At 38.3% G+C, this 18,807-nt stretch overlaps 1 protein-coding gene across 1 annotated transcript in view; it reads right to left on the bottom strand.

Annotated features, from left to right (window-relative positions):
- The window catches only part of SLC9B2 (solute carrier family 9 member B2), a 52,191-nt gene extending 33,525 nt beyond the window's left edge, over positions 1 to 18,666 (bottom strand). Inside the window, exons 1-3 of the mRNA XM_030313342.1 lie at positions 18,541 to 18,666; positions 4,451 to 4,585; positions 3,357 to 3,537 (exon numbers count right to left, since the gene is read on the bottom strand). Coding sequence (XP_030169202.1) covers positions 3,357 to 3,537; positions 4,451 to 4,540 — 271 coding nt within the window. The 5' untranslated portion in view covers positions 4,541 to 4,585; positions 18,541 to 18,666. The remainder of the gene's footprint in view (positions 1 to 3,356; positions 3,538 to 4,450; positions 4,586 to 18,540) is intronic.
- Positions 18,667 to 18,807: the final 141 nt, after the last annotated feature.

Genomic DNA, 18,807 nt, shown 5'->3' with positions numbered 1-18,807 from the left:
TTGCTTTTGTTTTTGGCAACAGTGAGCTCTTCCCTGAAACTTAATCTTTGGGAATTGCTGAAGTTGAATGTCAGTTTTCCCAGATAGGATATGAATTTGCCCCTACCATGTGCTTACAATCTTAACAATCCGGGACTACTTTTAGATATATTTTCAGCTTGACGTTTTTTTCTGTGACTTTGGAACACAGATCAGCATGAAGTTACACATATTTAGTGGAGACTCTTTTCTTGCCCAGAAGCACCACAGTTCAGACAGTCAAGTTTAGCTGCGGGTCCCCTCTGCAGGGCAGGTTTACCTCAAATTCATCATTACATTGGGTTCCAGCTTTGTGTGGGTGAGAAGGAATGATTTCTCCTTTTTCTCCCAACCTGGGCAGGCCCACGCATAGCCTCTTATACTCTCATGGTTCTCAAAATGAATCTCAAGTTCACTGGTGTTTTGCAGAAGCCCCAGAGCGAAAGCCAGCTTGAGTGCTTATTTATCTCTCCTAGTCATACTGTTTTTAGTGTCTGATGATTTCCTATTTTCTTGACAGATAAAAGGTATATTTAAAGAGACTTAAAATATTGTTTTCAGATGTTTTCATTGACATAAGTGAGAGGGCTGTTCATTGAATGTCATCCACCCCATTGCTAGAGATCAAATCCAATGTCCCATTTTTTAACCCTCACAGAATTATTACAGATTTTGTAGGCTGTGATGCTATGAAATAACTAAAGCGCCTTCTGTATCTTCCAGTTGGGTAGAGAAGCTGAAATTTCTATATAGTATGGGAAGTGTAATGGGAAAGTAGGAATTGTAAACTACTAAATTTTACTTTATCATAGCACAAAATCAGTTTTGTACAAAATTCAGAAAGGTAGAATTAAGTTTTCCACTTCAAGACCACTTTTCTTTTAAACCTCTAACATTCCTTTCCTTTTTCATATTCAAAATGCAGTTCTAAATAAATAGTAAGTGTATATTTACAGGGTTTCTCTAAATCACATTTAATCCAGTTAGTAATTTACTTCTCATTTATGATTTTGGAAAATCAGATTTACTTAAGAAAAATATGTAAATATACTGAAGTGATACAGGAAGGAGTATAGGAAAAAAAAAAAAAGAACAGTCCTGTAAGCCTAAGCAACAGAAGCACAGGAAAACAAGTGAAGAGGTGTTTATATATTATGAGTTCCCATTTCTCAGGTACCTTTATGGACAATGATCATAGAATTTTTAAAAAATGACTCTCTGGGATACCTGGGTGGCTTAGTCGGTTGTGCAACCAACTCTTGATTTTGGCTCAGGTCATTATCCCAGGGTCATAGGATCAAGCCCTGTGTCTGCCTCTGCACTGAGCACGGAACCTGCTTAAGATTCTCTCTCTTCTGGGGCACCTGGGTGGCTCAGTCAGTTAAACGTCCAACTTCGGCTCCGGTCATGATCTCACAGTCCCTGAGTTGGAGCCCCGCGTTGGGCTCTGTGCTGACAGCTCGGAGCCTGGAGCCTGCTTCAGATTCTGTGTCTCCCTCTGTCTCTGACCCTCCCCCCATTCATGCTCTGTCTCTGTCTCAAAAATAAATAAACGTTAAAAAAAATTTTTTTTTAAAAAGATTCTCTCTCTTCCTCTCCCAGTGCCTGTCCCCCACCCCCTTTCTTTCTAAAAATAAAAAAAAATTAAAAAATGAGTCTCCAAATCACATCATTCATTTACACCCTTTCCCTAATGCAATCACTATCTGTTTTACTGTAAATGTTTTAACTAGAAATGTGCCATGATTTGAATGGTGAAATTTCAAAAAAATAATAAATAGGACAGAAAAGGTATTAAATTATATGTTGTCTTATCAACTGGTTATATTTTGGAACCTGTTTTTCTCTACATTTTTTAAATAAAGTTTGAGATTTTTTTCTCATGCTAGTTTACAGACTTACCTAATTTTATTAAACACATATGTAGAGCCTAGAGTATAACTGGGCTTCAACTGTCCCAGTTGAGAATGGTAAAAATGTTTTTCAGAGCTCACAAATGAAGTATAACAATAACTGAGTCTGATTTTTTAGTAAACACAACTTTTAGATCAAATGTATTATATTCTTCAACATATTTACTTTGGGAAGACATATATTTACTCTAGTGGTGCTGTCGCTCCTCAATATCATTTTGAAATTGTCTTCAAATTCTCATTTATAGGGTGCCTGGGTGGCTCAGTCAGTTAAGTGTTCAACTCTCCGTTTTGGCTCAAGGTCATGATCTCATGGTTTCATGAGTTCGAGCCCTGTATCGGGCTCTGTGCTGGCAATGTAGTGCCTGCTTGGGATTCTCTCTCCCCCTCTCTCTCTACCCCTCCCCCACTCGCACTATCTCTATCTCTCTCAAAATAAATAAATAAACTTAAAAAATTAACAAAAAGTCAGCATTTATAGACAATTTTCAAAGCCCTTCTTTTTCCTACTACATTTCCTCCAATGTACAAAATACATACACTTCTCTCTCTCTCTCTCTCTCTCTCTCTCTCTCACACACACACACACACACACACACACACACACACACAATTTCCTTTCTGAACAAAAAAACAGGATTACTGAATCTGAATATCCATCTATTCTTCAAATTGATATCATATTAATGTTTGGCTCCCTCCAAAAACCAAATCCGTTCCTCAAAGACAGTATGTGAAATAGTGCTGAGATAAACTCCCAAAGAAAAGTCCTCCAGGGGTGCCCGGGTGGCTCAGTTGGTTAAGTGTCCCACTTCAGTTCAGGTCATGATCTCATGGTTTGTTGATCTCATGGTTTGTGAGTTCGAGCTCCACAGTGGTCTCTCTGCTGTCAGCACAGAGCCTGCTTCAGATCCTCTATCTCCCTCTCTCTGTCCCTCCACTGCTCATGTGCTCTTTCTCTCTCAAAAATAAATAAAACATTAAAAAAAAGAAAAATCTCCCAAGTATTTTAGGTAATAGTAGTTGTACTGGAGTAAGTTGGATTGGAAACCAAGATTCTTACAAAATGATGGATTCATTTGGAAGCATAAATTAAGCTGTTTGTTCAAACATTAGTTGCATTACTTAATAACGATTAAACCCAACATTTATGTAGTACCTTTCTGTTTACAGGTGATTTCTCATTTTTCTCATTGGAGGCCTAAGGTAATCCTGTGAAATTACTCACAGACAGAAAAGGAAAATGTCTTTGATCTCTGCTCTTTTCCTGCTAGGTGGAATGGTAGTAGCAATAGCACTCTAGTTTTTATGTACACAGAAGTAAACTTCTTTTTGTTCTTTAAACCATATTATTTTGGAATCTCTCATTAAAACAATTTCATCTTTTACCGTCTCTTTCTGAATTATTTTTTACCATTTACATACCATTTGTTATCCCTCTAGCCAGCAAGCCATGTGGAGGGCAAGCAAATGTTTGTCCTAGTCTTCGCAAATTATTTGATTCAGTTGGTATTTCTTGTAGCTTTTTTTCACTGCTATTCAGGAGGTTACTTCCTTCTGTTGGTTCTTTTGCATCTATTCCTTTAGAGTTCATAACTGCTTCCTCCTGTGTTTAAAACAATTTAATAATACTTAAAACGGTTATATCTGCTGTACATTTTTTTTTAAATTTTTTTTCAACGTTTATTTATTTTTGGGACAGAGAGAGACAGAGCATGAATGGGGGAGGGGCAGAGAGAGAGGGAGACACAGAATCGGAAACAGGCTCCAGGCTCTGAGCCATCAGCCCAGAGCCTGACGCGGGGCTCGAACTCACGGACCACGAGATCGTGACCTGGCTGAAGTCGGACGCTTAACCGACTGCGCCACCCAGGCGCCCCTCTGCTGTACATTTTTATAGCTATCAAGTCATCAAATCACAAATCAAATTTTTACTGCTAGAATCAAGGCTAACACTTTATAGTGGAAATGCAGAGCTATACTAATAGCTAATCAGTGAATGCTTGGAACAAGAATTATGTTAGAGGAATATTTACCATTGAGTCACTATTTGTAGCATTATAAATCCTTGGGGTACACATACTATTTCATTTTGTTTTACAATACTGGGTTTAAAAATTAGCCTACTAAAGATATTTTTCAAGGCAATAGTTGGTTAATATATTAAAGTGGTTCAGAAAAAATAACTGTGGTAAAAATGAATTCAAATTCATTCATCTACTTGAATTTAAGCAGTAAAAAGGGAGGGAAGTAATCACAACCATTCTAGGGGTGAGGCTGGGAACACAAAGCATTTCACAGGCTCTCTATTTTTCCAGCCTCACGTGGGGCCAGCTGCTAATGAATCTGGGAAAACTGGTAGTCACACCTACTGTACAAATTGGGGGATTAAAAATGGGAAGAACTGTTAATTGAGTGATAGAGCATGAAGAGAACACAACTGTATCAGAGATTTGGAAATACATAGTCCCTCTTTTAAGGAAATGGTTGGAATGCTCTATATTTGATCGTAGGTTTACCTGTGTTTCTTGATATGTAGAGGCTGTGTGGTCCATTCCTGTGGATGGTGTAAAATCTTCATGTTCAATTGCTTTATCTTCATCTCCCATGATTTATAATTAAAAATAAGATGACACAAGGGAGAGGAACGGGAACTGTTTCGAAGGAGAAATAGTACAGATATGTAGCATCAACTTGAGATTTATATGAATGAATTAAGCAGCAATTTGAACAATTTAAATGAATGAATTGTACTTATTTTTTCCCTTGGAACTCTGAATGTCTAAAATATTTTAAATTAGACTATTCTTAACTTTCAATTGCTAACCTTTTCTTTGATTACAATATGTTATACTAATTCTTATTTACTTTCTACCTCTCCTGAAAAAGCCCTTGTTTATCATATTTTTATATGATGTCTTTCCCACCCTGTTTTCTGAGTTATATTTCAAATATTCCAAGCAATACTACTGTTAAATCGTTCTCTCTAATGGTCTGGCTTGATGAAACAGGAAATCTCCAGGCAATTTTTCCCTTCCTTCCTTCCTTCCTTCCTTCCTTCCTTCCTTCCTTAATATAATTTATTGTCAAATTGGCTTCCATACAACACCCAGTGCTCCTCCCAACAAGTGCCCTCCTCAATGCCCACCACCCACTTTCCCCTCTCTTCCACCCCTATCAACCCTCAGTTTGTTCTCTGTATTTAAGAGTCTCTTATGGCTTGCCTCCCTCCCTCTCTGTAACTTTTTTCCCCTTCCCCTTCCCCTTCCCCAAGGTCTTCTGTTAAGTTTCTCAAGATCCACACATGAGTGAAAACATATGGTATCTGTCTGTCTCTGACTGACCTATTTCACTTAGCATAATACCCTCCAGTTCCATCCACGTTGCTGCAAATGGCCAGATTTCATCCTTTCTCATTGCCAAGTAGTATTCCATTGTGTATATAAACCACAATTTCTTTATCCATTCATCAGTTGATGGACATTTAGGCTCTTTCCATAATTTGGCTATTGTTGAAAGTGCTGCTATAAACATTGGGGTACAAGTGCCCCTAAGCATCAGCACTCCTGTATCCCTTGGGTAAATTCTTAGCAGAGCTATTGCTGGGTCATAGGGTAGGTCTATTTTTAATTTTCTGAGGAACCTCCACACTGTTTTCCAGAGCAGCTGCACCAGTTTGCATTCCCACCAACAGTGCAAGAGGGTTCCCGTTTCTCCACATCCTCGCCAGCATCTATAGTCTCCTGATTTGTTCATTTTAGCCACTCTGACTGGTCTGGGGTGGTATCTCAGTGTGATTTTGATCTGTATTTCCCTGATGAGGAGCGACGCTGAGCATCTTTTCATGTGCCTGTTGGCCATCTGGATGTCTTCTTTAGAGAAGTGTCTATTCATGTCTTCTGCCCATTTCTTCACTGGATTATTTGTTTTTTGGGTGTGGAGTTTGGTGAGCTCTTATAGATTTTAGATACTAGCCCTTTGTCCGATATGTCATTTGCAAATATCATTTCCCATTCTGTCGGTTGCCTTTTAGTTTTGTTGATTGTTTCCTTGGCAGTGCAGAAGGTTTTTATCTTGATGAGGTCCCAATAGTTCATTTTTGCTTTTAATTCCCTTGCCTTTGGAGATGTGTCGAGTAGGAAATTGCTGTGGCTGAGGTCAAAGAGGTTGTTGCCTGTTTTTTTCTCTAGTGTTTTGATGGTTTCCTGTCTCACATTTAGGTCTTTCATCCATTTTGAGTTTATTTCTGTGTATGGTGTAAGAAAGTGGTCTAGTTTCATTCTTCTGAATGTTGCTGTCCAGTTCTCCCAGCACCATCTGTTAAAGAGACTTTTTTCCATTGGATATTCTTTCCTGCTTTGTCAAAGATTAGTTGGCTATACATTTGTGGGTCCAATTCTGGGTTCTCTATTCTATTCCATTTGTCCATGTGTCTGTTTTTGTGCCAATACCATGCTGTCTTGATGATTACAGCTTTGTAGTAGAGGCTAAAGTCTGGGATTGTGATGCCCCCCACTTTGGTTTTCTTCTTCAATATTACTTTGGCTCTTCGGGGTCTTTTATGGTTTCATACAAATTTTAGGATTGTTTGTACTAGCTCTGAGAAGAATGCTGGTGCAATTTTGATTGGGATTGCATTGAATGTGTAGATTGCTTTGGGTAGTATTGACATTTTAACAATATTTATTCTTCCAATCCATTGCTTCTTGGCCTTTTGGCTAAGATTAAGAGTATTCTTCCAATCCATGAGCATGGAATGTTTTTCAATTTCTTTGTGTCTTCTTCAATTTCCTTCATAAGCGCTAGGCAATTTTTCAATGTTGAAATGAGCCACCAAAGAAACATCTATGGATTCCATCATTTTCAGAGAAATTAGAATCACTAATTCTTGTCTGGTTCATATTTCTAAATTAAAGTTAAAATAATAACATTGGTTGAGTAGCCACAATGTCTTAGACAACTGAGACATGTTGGTAGTCACTCTAGGTAATTCAAAGATTACAAAAACATATTTTTTGTTCTCTATAGGCTGACGATATACCAGGAAAAATAAACTTACATGAAGTAACTAAAAAACCTGTAGGACAGACCTATAGCTTGACTCTGTAAACTACTTCAATCTCCTCTCTCTTGGCTTCTCATGCTATATAGGCTGAACAACCAAATACTCCAATTCCTGGCCACTTCTGTAGCTATAGATAGCCATGTGTCACAGTTCTGTGTAATGAGATATAAGTGAGAGTCCCTAGGGAGAACTTTCATTCCCAGACTATAAGGCAAGGCTTTTTGAAGATCATACTTTTATTCTTTGTCCTCTAATATTTCTCCTTCTTCTTCCTAGAATGTAGATACACTACCTGGAGGGCCAGTGACCATCTCTCAACAATGAGAAGAAAAAGCCCTATACTAAGGAGAGTAGAAAATTAAGATAGGAGGAGCTGGTTCCTTGACGATACCCTTTAATTGCTCCATCAGTCTTGGATGCCAAGCTTCAAGTTAATTGTTGAAGCTACTGTTAGTCAAGTGTTATTTTTACTAGTAATCAAACTTACTTCTAATGCAACAAGTATAATGATATTATAATAGAAGCACGAACTACAAACCCTGGTATAAGCAAAGGGAAAATTATGTGAGAGAAGGGAAAATCTAAATCAATACAGTTGAGTGTCTAATATGTGCCATGCACTATGCTAGGCTATAAAGATAAGGATTAATTAGACAAGACCCCTGCCTCAAGGAATAATTTTCTGTTTAAAAAAGTGCCAAGAGGGGCACCTGGGTGGCTCAGTTGATTGAGCATCCAACTTCGGCTCAGGTCATGATCTTGCGGTTCATGGGTTCAAGCCCCACATCGGGCTCTGTGCTGATGGCTCAGAGCCTGGAGCCTGCTTCCAATTCTGTGTCTCCCTCTCTCTCTGCCTCTCCCCCATTCGTGTTCTGTCTCTCTGACTTTCAAAAATGAATGAATGTTAAAAAAAGTGCCAAGATGTTTGCATTTAATATTCCCAAGAAAATTATATCCTTTCTACCACTACCACCCTCACCATCACCATCATCACCATTTTTCTTCCTTACAAAATACAATGTTGGCCAGGGTGGTATCTCAAAAAACCTTCAGTTTGGATTTTATATTACATATAATAAGTTCATGTACATATAATAATATATATGTGTGTATATATGTAGATATAATTTTTTAAGTTTATAAATTTATTCTTTATTCTAAAGACTCATAATGAGAAAGAATGGCATTTGATAGGAAAAATGTTGGGCTCAGAGAACCCTTGTCTTGAAGGTATGGAGGCATGGAATCCAGTGGGATGTCAGGGGAAACTTTGTTGGAGCATGAGGTGTAAGGCTGAAAGCAATGGCAAATGAAGTGGGAGAGCTTGGATATCATTTCCCAAACCATGGCACTTGCCCTTTACCCTATGTAGAGAATAACCCCCTCATATAGTAAATGATGATCTGCTGGGTCTGGAGTTAGACAAAGCTGGGTCTGTAGTCTAGTTCTATTATATACCAAATTTCTTAGCCTCTTTGTAACTAATTCCTTATTTATAAAACGGAGATAAGAGTGGTTCCAACCATGCACCTGGTAAACATTCAATAGTGTTGGTTATGAGCCACTCCTGTTCCTTCTCCCTACTTAACATAAATCTCTAAGATTCTTTTTGCCTTCCTTATTAAACAAGACAAGGTCCCGCCAGCCCCATGTTGAAGAATTTACTACTTAATCCCAGTGATTTTCTTTGATAATGCCCTTTACCTCTTTCTTTCAAGGCCAACTTCTTGATAAGGTGGATGGAACACTCACCATTGTCAGTTCTTCACTTGCTCATTAGTAGAATCATATAGGAACTCTTGAGCAGTGTTACTAGAATCATCTCCTTTATCAAATTTATAAAATCAGCCAATTCTGCCATTTATGAAGAATATTTTTAAATAACCAACAAGTATAAATGAGTATTTCTAATAGCAACAATGTTCATGGCACTTACTGTTCATAGTCATTGAGTCTTGAAATTACAATAGTATATCCCCTACCAATAAGTTTGTTTCAGCAAAGAAATCAGAACATACACAAAAATTACCTTTTAAAGGGGATAAGATATATCATGAAGTCCATTAAAAAGTGGGAAGTTTATACTTCTTATAGAGAAGCTCTCAAGTCCTCACTCAGAGCCCACTAACTTTTAAAACATTTCAAATGACTTGATATATATCAAGTCACACACACACACACACACACACACACACACACACACACTGGAGTATTACTTAGCAATCAAAAAGAATGAAATTTTGCCATTTGCAACTACATGGATGGAACTAAAGGGTATTATGTTAAGTGAAATTAGTCAGAGAAAGATAAATATCATATGACTTCACTCATATGAGGACTTTAAGATACAAAACAGATGAACATAAGGGAAGGGAAGCAAAAATAATATAAAAACAGGGAGGGGGACAAAACATAAGAGACTGTTAAACATGGAGAACAAACAGAGGGTTACTGGAAGGGATTGTGGGAGGGGGGATGGGCTAAATGGGTAAGGGACATTAAGGAATCTACTCCTGAAATCATTGTTGTACTATATGCTAACTTGAATGTAAATTAAAAAAATAAATTAAATAAAAAAAAACAAAAATAAAAACATTTCAAATGACTCTCCTCATCTGGTTTCCAAACCCTCAGAAGAAAAGATGTTAAAAGTTACATGTAGGAAGAAATTGTGATAGAGGCAAACTGAAAGCACCATAAGTGACAGCTGACAGGAAGGAGATGGAAAGATAGGAATTTAAGGCTATAAAATGTGGGGATATCTATCTTTTCCATATTTGTAGTTTTGGCCTCCCAAACATCTCCCCCCCAACAAGCTTTTTGATAACAGCATACTAATTTTCTTTTGTGGAATCCACATCTCCTCTATTCTCCATCCATGTGGTTCATATGAGACTCATGTCCTCCTCACATTCCTTATCTCCATGCTCTACCAATGCTCTGGAGATGAGGACAAGCCTGGCCAATGAGAGAACTTCTTCCCCAGTCATACTGATTGTTTTAGGCATGAGCATGTGATCCATACCTGGCCAGTGAAAGTCAACTTTAAGGTGTTCACTGGAACCATTGAGAAAGAGCTTTCTTTCTGTTGGGGTTGCTAAGCCCAGACTCACTATTGACAACCTTTGTGACATACAGAAAAGCCTTCCAAAGAATGAAGTGACCACAGAGCAAAGCAGATCCTTAATATGGAAGGAGAAAAAAGGAAAGTCCCAAATTAATAACCACATTGTTGATTTAACAGGAAACAGCTCCTTGTCAGTTATAGGTAAGCTAATAAAGTCCTTACTAGTTAGAGTTGAGTTTCTGTCATTTGCCACCAAATGAATCCTCAGTAAGAACCTTCATACCTGAATTGGCCCTGAAGGATCTCTTGTATAATAACAAATGTTTGGAAGGTGATTTTACATCTTCAAGAAAATGAAAAGAAAAAAAAAAAAAACTGATGTGCTAATACTTTTGGTTGTAAGAGGCATTAAAGTACATAGCATGGTTTAGCAATGTAAATAGAATGTTAAAGAAAATGTGGCATTCAATAAAATAGATGTCAGTTATCCAGAAAGTTAAGTGAAATGCTTTGTTTTCAACAATGCTATCTATCTATCTATCTATCTATCTATCTATCTATCTATCATCTATCTATCTATTTATTTATTGGAAAAGACAGAATCCCAAGCAGGCTTCATGCCCATCATGAGATCATGACATGAGCCAAAATCAGGACTAGGATGCTTAACTGACTGAGCCACCAAGATGCTACTTAATAATGCTATTTAAGTAATAAATGCTATTTAAGTGAGACGAATAATATTTTACTGTGTTCATAAAAGTCTTTTAAAATATTTTGTCCCAGTAAAACTTCATGAAGGCTGTTAAGCTGAGATACTGGGTGTCTGGAATGGAGAAATTAAAAAGTGGGGAAATATGGAGAAACTAGTTGATTTCCTAGTAATTAAGAATTACAGTTTAATGGAATAATAAAAGTTGGAAAGGTTTTAGAAATTACTTGGTCCAATTTCTTTAATATTCACATAAGAAAACTAAAGCCTAGAGAAGCTAAATGACTGTTTTCAACTAACATAGCCAATATCAGGCAAGCCTCATAGTAAAACTGTATAAATATTTGTGAAATGAGAGAATTCTTTAATCTATATCTTTGATTTCAGGTTATTTCTACTAAATCACTGCATTATATTTTTATATATTTTTGCTGTAATATTTTATTTAAAATCCCACTCACATATAGTCATAATTAACTATAAGTTTGAAAACACATTCCATAATAAGTTTGGAAAATATTTTTATTTTCTATCTTGTATCACCTTCAGCTTTATTTTTTCCCATTGTTATGACTGTGATAGAGTTTATTATAAACAAAATATTTTATTAGTCCATTTAGGTTGCACAACATTGGTGACAAAATAAATGAAACAAGAACTTTATTCTGTTCTCATGACAAATATTGCTTATATATTCTGAAATTATTAGTTAATTGGCTAAGCAACAACTTGCCATTTAAATATGCCCTAAGATGGGGCGCCTGGGTGGCGCAGTCGGTTAAGCGTCCGACTTCAGCCAGGTCACGATCTCGCGGTCCGTGAGTTCGAGCCCCGCGTCAGGCTCTGGGCTGATGGCTCGGAGCCTGGAGCCTGTTTCCGATTCTGTGTCTCCCTCTCTCTCTGCCCCTCCCCCGTTCATGCTCTGTCTCTCTCTGTCCCAAAAATAAATAAACGTTGAAAAAAAAATAAATATGCCCTAAGATTCTAGGGATTAAGAGCTCTCTTTTTAAAAAATCCAGTTAGTCTACTGTCATACCACCCTGAACACTCTCGATCTTATCTGATAAAAAATCCAGTTAGACTAAGATGCTTTGAGAGATTTTTGTATATAAAAATATGACACTAAGAAATAGGAAGGCAAAGCACATTTTAGATAAATACTAAAAGTGCCTATATACAGAAGCAACAGTTTTTTTTCTGCTTCTCAATCAAGACGTTGTATTATTCTGATTGATACACAACAATAAACTACATTAAACAAATTTATCTCACATCAAATGGTGGAATTTTACAGATTTCATAATTCAATCATGTTAATTTAATCAAAGTTCTGTGACTCAAATATAGATTTCAACAGAAGAATGTGGTTTGACCTAAGCCAATGGATGTGGCTGTTATGACTGTTGTGATTACCCACTTGCTAGAAGGTTAGTAGATCAAGTTCTAAAAACATATTCAAAAGTTGTTGGTCACTCATGCCTCTCTTTAGCATTCCCAGTATACAGAATTTCCTGCAGGACTGATCCACATGCTTAGAAACCATCTTGGCTTAATTTGAGCTTTATGTTGCAATACTAGGAACATATGCCACCAAAATCATAGAGCTGTGGACTTGAAAAGAACAGTCTCCTAAGTCTTTCCTCCAAATTTGAGAGAAAATTGCAGATGAAGAATCACGGATAAAGAATATGAACATTATGTATGAGCATTTGCAGGTAAATAAATAGGAAAAAAAAGTCTGTAAATTGTAGTTGCCTTTGGGGAGGGAAATGGAATCAGAGTGGTTGGAATATCATTTTTATTCTCTGTATTTTTGCATTGTTAGGATTTTTACAATAAGATTTTCTTATGCAATTCAAAATACATTTAAACAACGTTATGTAATTCTTAAAGCTTTAGAGAAAAGAAAATGATACAGCTTTCCTCAGTAATAATATTTTTCAGAGATAAAATCTGGTAATTTCCCTTTAGATAATCCCATTGCTACAATTTAAGTTAATTTTTTTGTTTTGGGGGTTTTCAGAGACGATGGGGAACTGCCTAGCATCTTCTACAGCAGTTTTCAAATATTTTTTAGGTCAAAAAAGAATCTTTCATCAAATAAAACCCTACCCTGAAATCCAACAAATGGGACAAATAAAGGGGACTGCAGGAGCCGTGTCCACTAACCCCTACTTCTCCTGGCAAGTGAAAGACACTTTGAAAATCACTTTTGCAAATATGCTCTCATATACAGAAGGCTGTTAAATCAGCCTTCTGTTTTTCAGGTTATCTTATTAATCTAAATGTTTAAAAGTGCTTTCTGTAATATTCCAGAGGAAATAAAAGAACTCTCAATTTTTGAATGTCCATAGACTCTTGGTCAAGTAAAATATGCTTATTGCTATCAGTTAAATTACTGCTAAAGGATCATTACATAGATAAAGGCTGGTTATTCTTATTTCTGTATGAGGTAGGGACAGACCAACACTTAATGGGGTAATCTTAATGAGAATTTACATATATGGCTAGAGTACTGTATGTGTTATTTATACATTTGAAAGAACATCTCAGTGACTATCCATTAAGTACTCTATAATGATTATAACAAAAACTCCTACCTTTGGTGTTCAACCATTCATGTGTTGGAAGTGGAAGCTCAGTCTGATATGTCTATGTAGAACATATAGAAACCTTTCAGTTTCTGGATTCTGCTAATCAACTGCTGATCTAATGCTCATTCCCCAAAAGGAGACCCACCCAGCAGTGAGGAATTCAGGTCAAGTGAAGGGTGGGACTTAAAATTTCCTTGAATTAGTTAACTGAAATGACTAAGAATGTTTCCCTGAACAAAATAACCTTATCTAAAAGTGTTAGGTGTGCTGACCATATGAGACCAAGCAACCAAAGGAAAACAAGTACTGTTCTATTTGGCTAACTGATACAGTGATTTGGTTGAATCATCGTGAAGTAAAACACTATGTAATGAGATACGAATATAAGGAAATTACTCCTAGGTAAGAAGGGACCCAATACTTGCTTCTCTCCTTTCTAATCTCTCTCCCAAGGACAAATGCATTTAATTAACATTTAAAATATTACTTCTAGGCCTACTAAAATCTGATTCCAAAGATTCGATCTCCTCAAGTGGGGAACCCAACCTATTACCTAAGAGCCATTACTCAGGTATGTCAGTGTGTACCTTCCCCACCCTTAAGGATAAATCATTATTGGTCTAAATCAATCTCTGTAACACCATTCCTTCATGCCAGCTGTTGGTTTAGGGCTGGGCATGATTCACTTCTCACCAATGAAATCTGTGGGCAAGGCTGTTGGAGACCACTGGATATGATATTCCTCCCCCCTCACCCCCCAAAAAGAGGCAAGAACCCTCTTCTTTTAAAAAATATTTATTTAATTTAAAAATTTTAATTTTTTAAAACAATTTTGCAGTACCTTTATTCTTTTTTAAATATTTTTAATGTTTTTATTTTTTTTTGAGAGAGGGAGACACAGCCGAGTAGCGGATGGGCAGACAGAGAGGGAGACACAGAATCTGAAGGAGGCTCCAGGCTCTGAGCTGTCAGCACAGAGCCCAACGTGGGGCTCGAACTCACGAACCATGAGATCATGACCTGAGCCGAAGTTGGATGCCCAACCGACTGAGCCACCCAGGTGCTCCAAAATTTTAATTTTTAAAATTGCATCTATCTATTTATTTAGTTACTATTTATTTTTTCCTCTCTTCTTTTTGTCTTTAAACTGTGTATCTGTGTGTGTTTGGTGGGGGGAGGGGATGGGGCCAAGGATGACGACTGTGTTTCTTGGAACTCTAGCAGCCATCATTTACCATGAAGAAAAAGACAAAATTAGCTCATGGAAAGCAAACTAAATCTTGATATCATTGGGCTACAGAACAAACCCTGGATCCAATTACCTCCACACACCTTGTGTAAGAAAAGTAAATTTGTATTTTTGAAGACAATTTTAGCTGAATGTCCTATTACCTGCAGCCAAAAGCAGCCTAACCAATACAACAGGTGATTTTGATGCAGAGCCAGCTCAGAGAAGCTCTGATGAGCAGTAATGGGAACCTTTGGCTCATATGTGTTTCCCTAGCTTCTTGACATGGTGCAAAATCTTCATGGAGGATGAACAATCAGAATACTGCCTCTGTGTTGCTATTTATCAAAAATATTCAGAAAAGAATATTTAAGTAGCTAAAAAAAATCAGTGCCAAGGTTTTTAGTGCCATTCTTTTAGTCAATAGAGATTACAGAGATTGTAAGGTTATATATTTTTCCTTCCCTATCCCTGAAGTTTGGTTGTAATATTTGAATAGTGAATAACAAGTTGGGCTTATAAACATTTGATGGTTTTCTAAATGTCTATTCATGAAGCAATTACAACCACAACAAAACAGCACTACTGTTACCGCCTGGGGTTTCATTTTTTGCTTTTTCTATCTGGTAAAATTCTACTAGTCATTCAAGATCTAACTCAAATGTCACTTTCTCAATTAGTATTTTTTAACTTCATGTAGACTAACTCTGTACCTCTTTTTTCTCTCTGTGGAGTCATTCATTCATTCATTTATTTAACAAACATCTATTAAACTCTTGCCAGATTTTAGCCCTTGTTCCAGGGATTCAAGAATGAACAGTCTGAGGGATGAAAGATACAGCATAGAGAATACAGTCAATGGGATTATAATAATGTTGTACAGTGACAGATATAGCCACACTTGTCGTGAGCATAGCATGACATAGAGACTTGTTGAATCACCATGTTGTACACCTGAGACTAACATAACATTGTGTGTAAACTATACTTCAATAAAAAAAAACACACAAAAAAGTGAACAGTCTGACATAGTTCCCACACTCAAAGGCTGTAACATAGTCAGAGAATGATAGCTCATTCCTTAAACAACCATAGTAAAGGGTGGTAAGTTTCCATATTAGGCACATGAGATAACAACTCTATCTCTTTACAGTTGGTGAAGTTGATCAGACTTTTACTGATTTTCTGTGGTGTGTAAAGCACAAGAGATACAAAGATTACTGAGATGCAGTCTGTTCTTGAGGGACGGAAGGAGACTGATACATGTTCATCAAACCAGTTTCCTATGCGGTCTGGGCACACAGATAGTAGACATTTCCCAGTCTCCCTTACATGTTAGTGTGGCAAGTCATTGAGATGTGGCCAATGGGATGTGGGCATAAGTAATGTCTGCCACTTCTATTTTTTACCTATAAGAAACTTTCATGCAATCTACAACATACCTCCCTCTACAACATACCCTGTCTAATGTCTGAAAACTAAGAACTTTTAAGGTTTTAGGGGATGACAAAGCCATAATATAAAGACTTTGGGTTCCTCACTGAGTAGAATGACACCCACTGAACACCTGATTGGACTTTACCTGAGTAGAAATAAGCCTCTACTATGTTAAGGTACTGAGATTTTGGAGTTTATCTGTTATAACAGATAGTTAACGGCAACTGCTGAGGGCAGAGCCCAAATGAAAGCATTCACATCATTGCAAGCCCCTGAATCTAATCTCTTGGTTTCATTTCCCTTCTAAAGAAATGGAAGAGATTAGGGGATCCTGGGTGGCTCAGTCTATTTAGTGTTCAACTCTTGATTTTGGCTCAGGTCATGATCCCAGGGTTGTGGGATCAAGATTCTCTCTCCCTCTGCCCCTCTCCCCTGCTCATGCACGTGCTTTCTCTCACTCTCTCAAAAAAAAAAAAAAAAAAAAAAAAAAAAAAAAAAAATGGAAGGGATTAGGTTTATGTGACTCTTAGAGGCCACATAGCAAACATATTCATCAGTCAGTGCAGAACATCGAAACCACTTCAGGTATTTTAAGCAGGAAGAGGTTTTACACAGGGAATTAAGTGAATTGTTTAAAGGCTAGAGACTGTTGAAAGGGTTAGAAGAGTAGGTTCTAGATTGGGCCTCCGGGAATGACTTCTAGAACAGTAGTAAATGAACTGTTGAGGAATGTACTATTTTTGCTACAATCAGAAGGCCCCACAAGGACTACAGAGTTCAAGGACACCATTGTAGCTATGAGTCCAAGAAGCTGGGATCTGGAAGCTGCCTGGGCAGGGAACACAGACTATGTTCACCACTTCCCTCAATTGCTTCTTGATGGCCACAGAGCTGGTGATTCAATATGATGATGCTGAGTCTGGCTGTCACCACTGTTGTAAGTCCCTCCCCACACCCACAGTTGTGGAGACTAGGACTGGCAAATCCTGGACCTTCCTTGCCAAGAGAAAACAGCAAAAAGTAGCAAGGAGATGGCCTCTGTCTCACCTCTGCCTTCAAAAGCTCAGACAAGTTCATCTACTTGCCAGACACTAATGTTACATCTAGAACTTTGGCTGGATTGGAGTCTAAGGAAGTGTTTTTAGCTCTCCAGTGTCTCCTATACAATAAGGCATGCTGGAAGCAGGTAGGGATTGATATGAGTGCCAACCTTCTATATCCAGCACAGCAACTTTTGGAGTAGACTCCAAGACAGACTGTATCACTGAGTTCTTCCCATTTTTTCAGAAATCCTTTAAAAAAAAGGGCAAGGGGCATCTGGGTGGCTCAGTCAGGTTAAGCATCTGACTTCGGTTCAGGTCATGATCTCACGGTACCTGAGTTCGAGCCCCGCGTCGGGCTCTGTGCTGACAGCTCAGAGCTTGGAGCCTGCTTCAGCTTCTATGTCTCCCTCTCTTTCTGCCCCTCCCCTCCTCACACTCTGTCTCTCTCTCTCAAGAATAAACAAACATTATGGGGCCTCTGGGTGGCTCAGTTGGTTGAGCATCCGACTTCCGCTCAGGTCATGATCTCACACTCCATGAGTTCAAGCCCCGCGTTGGGCTCTGTGCTGACAGCTCGGAGCTTGGGTGGATCCTGCTTCAGATTCTGTGTGTGTCTCTCTCTGTCCCTGCCCTGCTCATGCTCTGTCTCTCTCTGTCTCAAAAATAAATAAAAACATTTAAAAAAATTAAAAAAGAATAAACATTAAAATTTAAAAAAAGCAAACATCTACTCAATAGGGTTAGAATTCTAAAGATCTTAATATTCTAGTAAATATAAATTTGTGAATCAGTCACTTTGCTGACGTCATTAGTACAGCATGAATCACTCTACCTAGTAACTTGTTAAGTATATTCTGATCCATTGGATTTTGAGGTATTGAATGGCAGAAACTGTAGTTAGTTCATATTTGTATTTCCTGTCTCCATGCCTGCTTGGCCCAGAGAAGACAAACAGATATTTGCTAAAGTTAAATGTTTCATTCTGAACTTAGAAACAGTAAGCCAGAATTTCATGACAGCAGTTTGTAGCAGCCACAATGTCAGGTGGAGGCCCCATTACAGAGTAGGGGAATAGGGTTTCTGTCTTTCAGTGAAAACAGAGGTTAATGTGGCTAAGGAAGGTACCCGCCTTCTCTGTCCACTGGTGTTGTCCATTTCTTGAAGGGAGGCTAAAGTCAATGGTGGCTTTCTGATATCAATTTTTTAGGGCAACAAAAAACCAAAGTCTTCGGTGAGATACCAAGGATGCAACAACAAGGATGAGATAACAAGCTGCTGCCTGGTAAGTAAAAAAAAGCCACAGGCAGTGTGCACTTTCAGCATGTGGTTGTTCTCCAGCCAGTGGGAGCATCTTGGTGGTGCTAACGTAGCCCACAGTAGCCACAGCCTCTGGTGTTCGAGAACTAAAACACAAACAAGAAAAACACGCTCTGGACATTCAGTGTCCTCTGAGGGCTACTCACCTGGCGGTCTCCAGCGCAGGAAGAGTGGGAGACGGGCAAAAATATCTTCCGGGGGAGCCTGGTCCAGCCACGCGCGCGCATCGCCCCAGGCGGAGCCGGAGGCTGTGAAATACGCTTATATTTGGGCCCTGGGCGCGCCGCGGATTTCCGAGGCTCCGCCTTCTCTGCGCGCGCGGGGCGGCCCTGTGGAGGGAGGGCCGTCTGGTCCGGCGGCGCCTGAATAATACCCTGAGCGAGCCCGGGAGGGGCCCGGCCCCAGGCGGCCGC

The sequence above is a fragment of the Lynx canadensis genome, chromosome B1 (assembly GCF_007474595.2).
Source record: "Lynx canadensis isolate LIC74 chromosome B1, mLynCan4.pri.v2, whole genome shotgun sequence".
Classification (NCBI taxonomy): domain Eukaryota; kingdom Metazoa; phylum Chordata; class Mammalia; order Carnivora; family Felidae; genus Lynx; species Lynx canadensis.
This window is presented reverse-complemented; position numbering and strand designations above follow the sequence as displayed.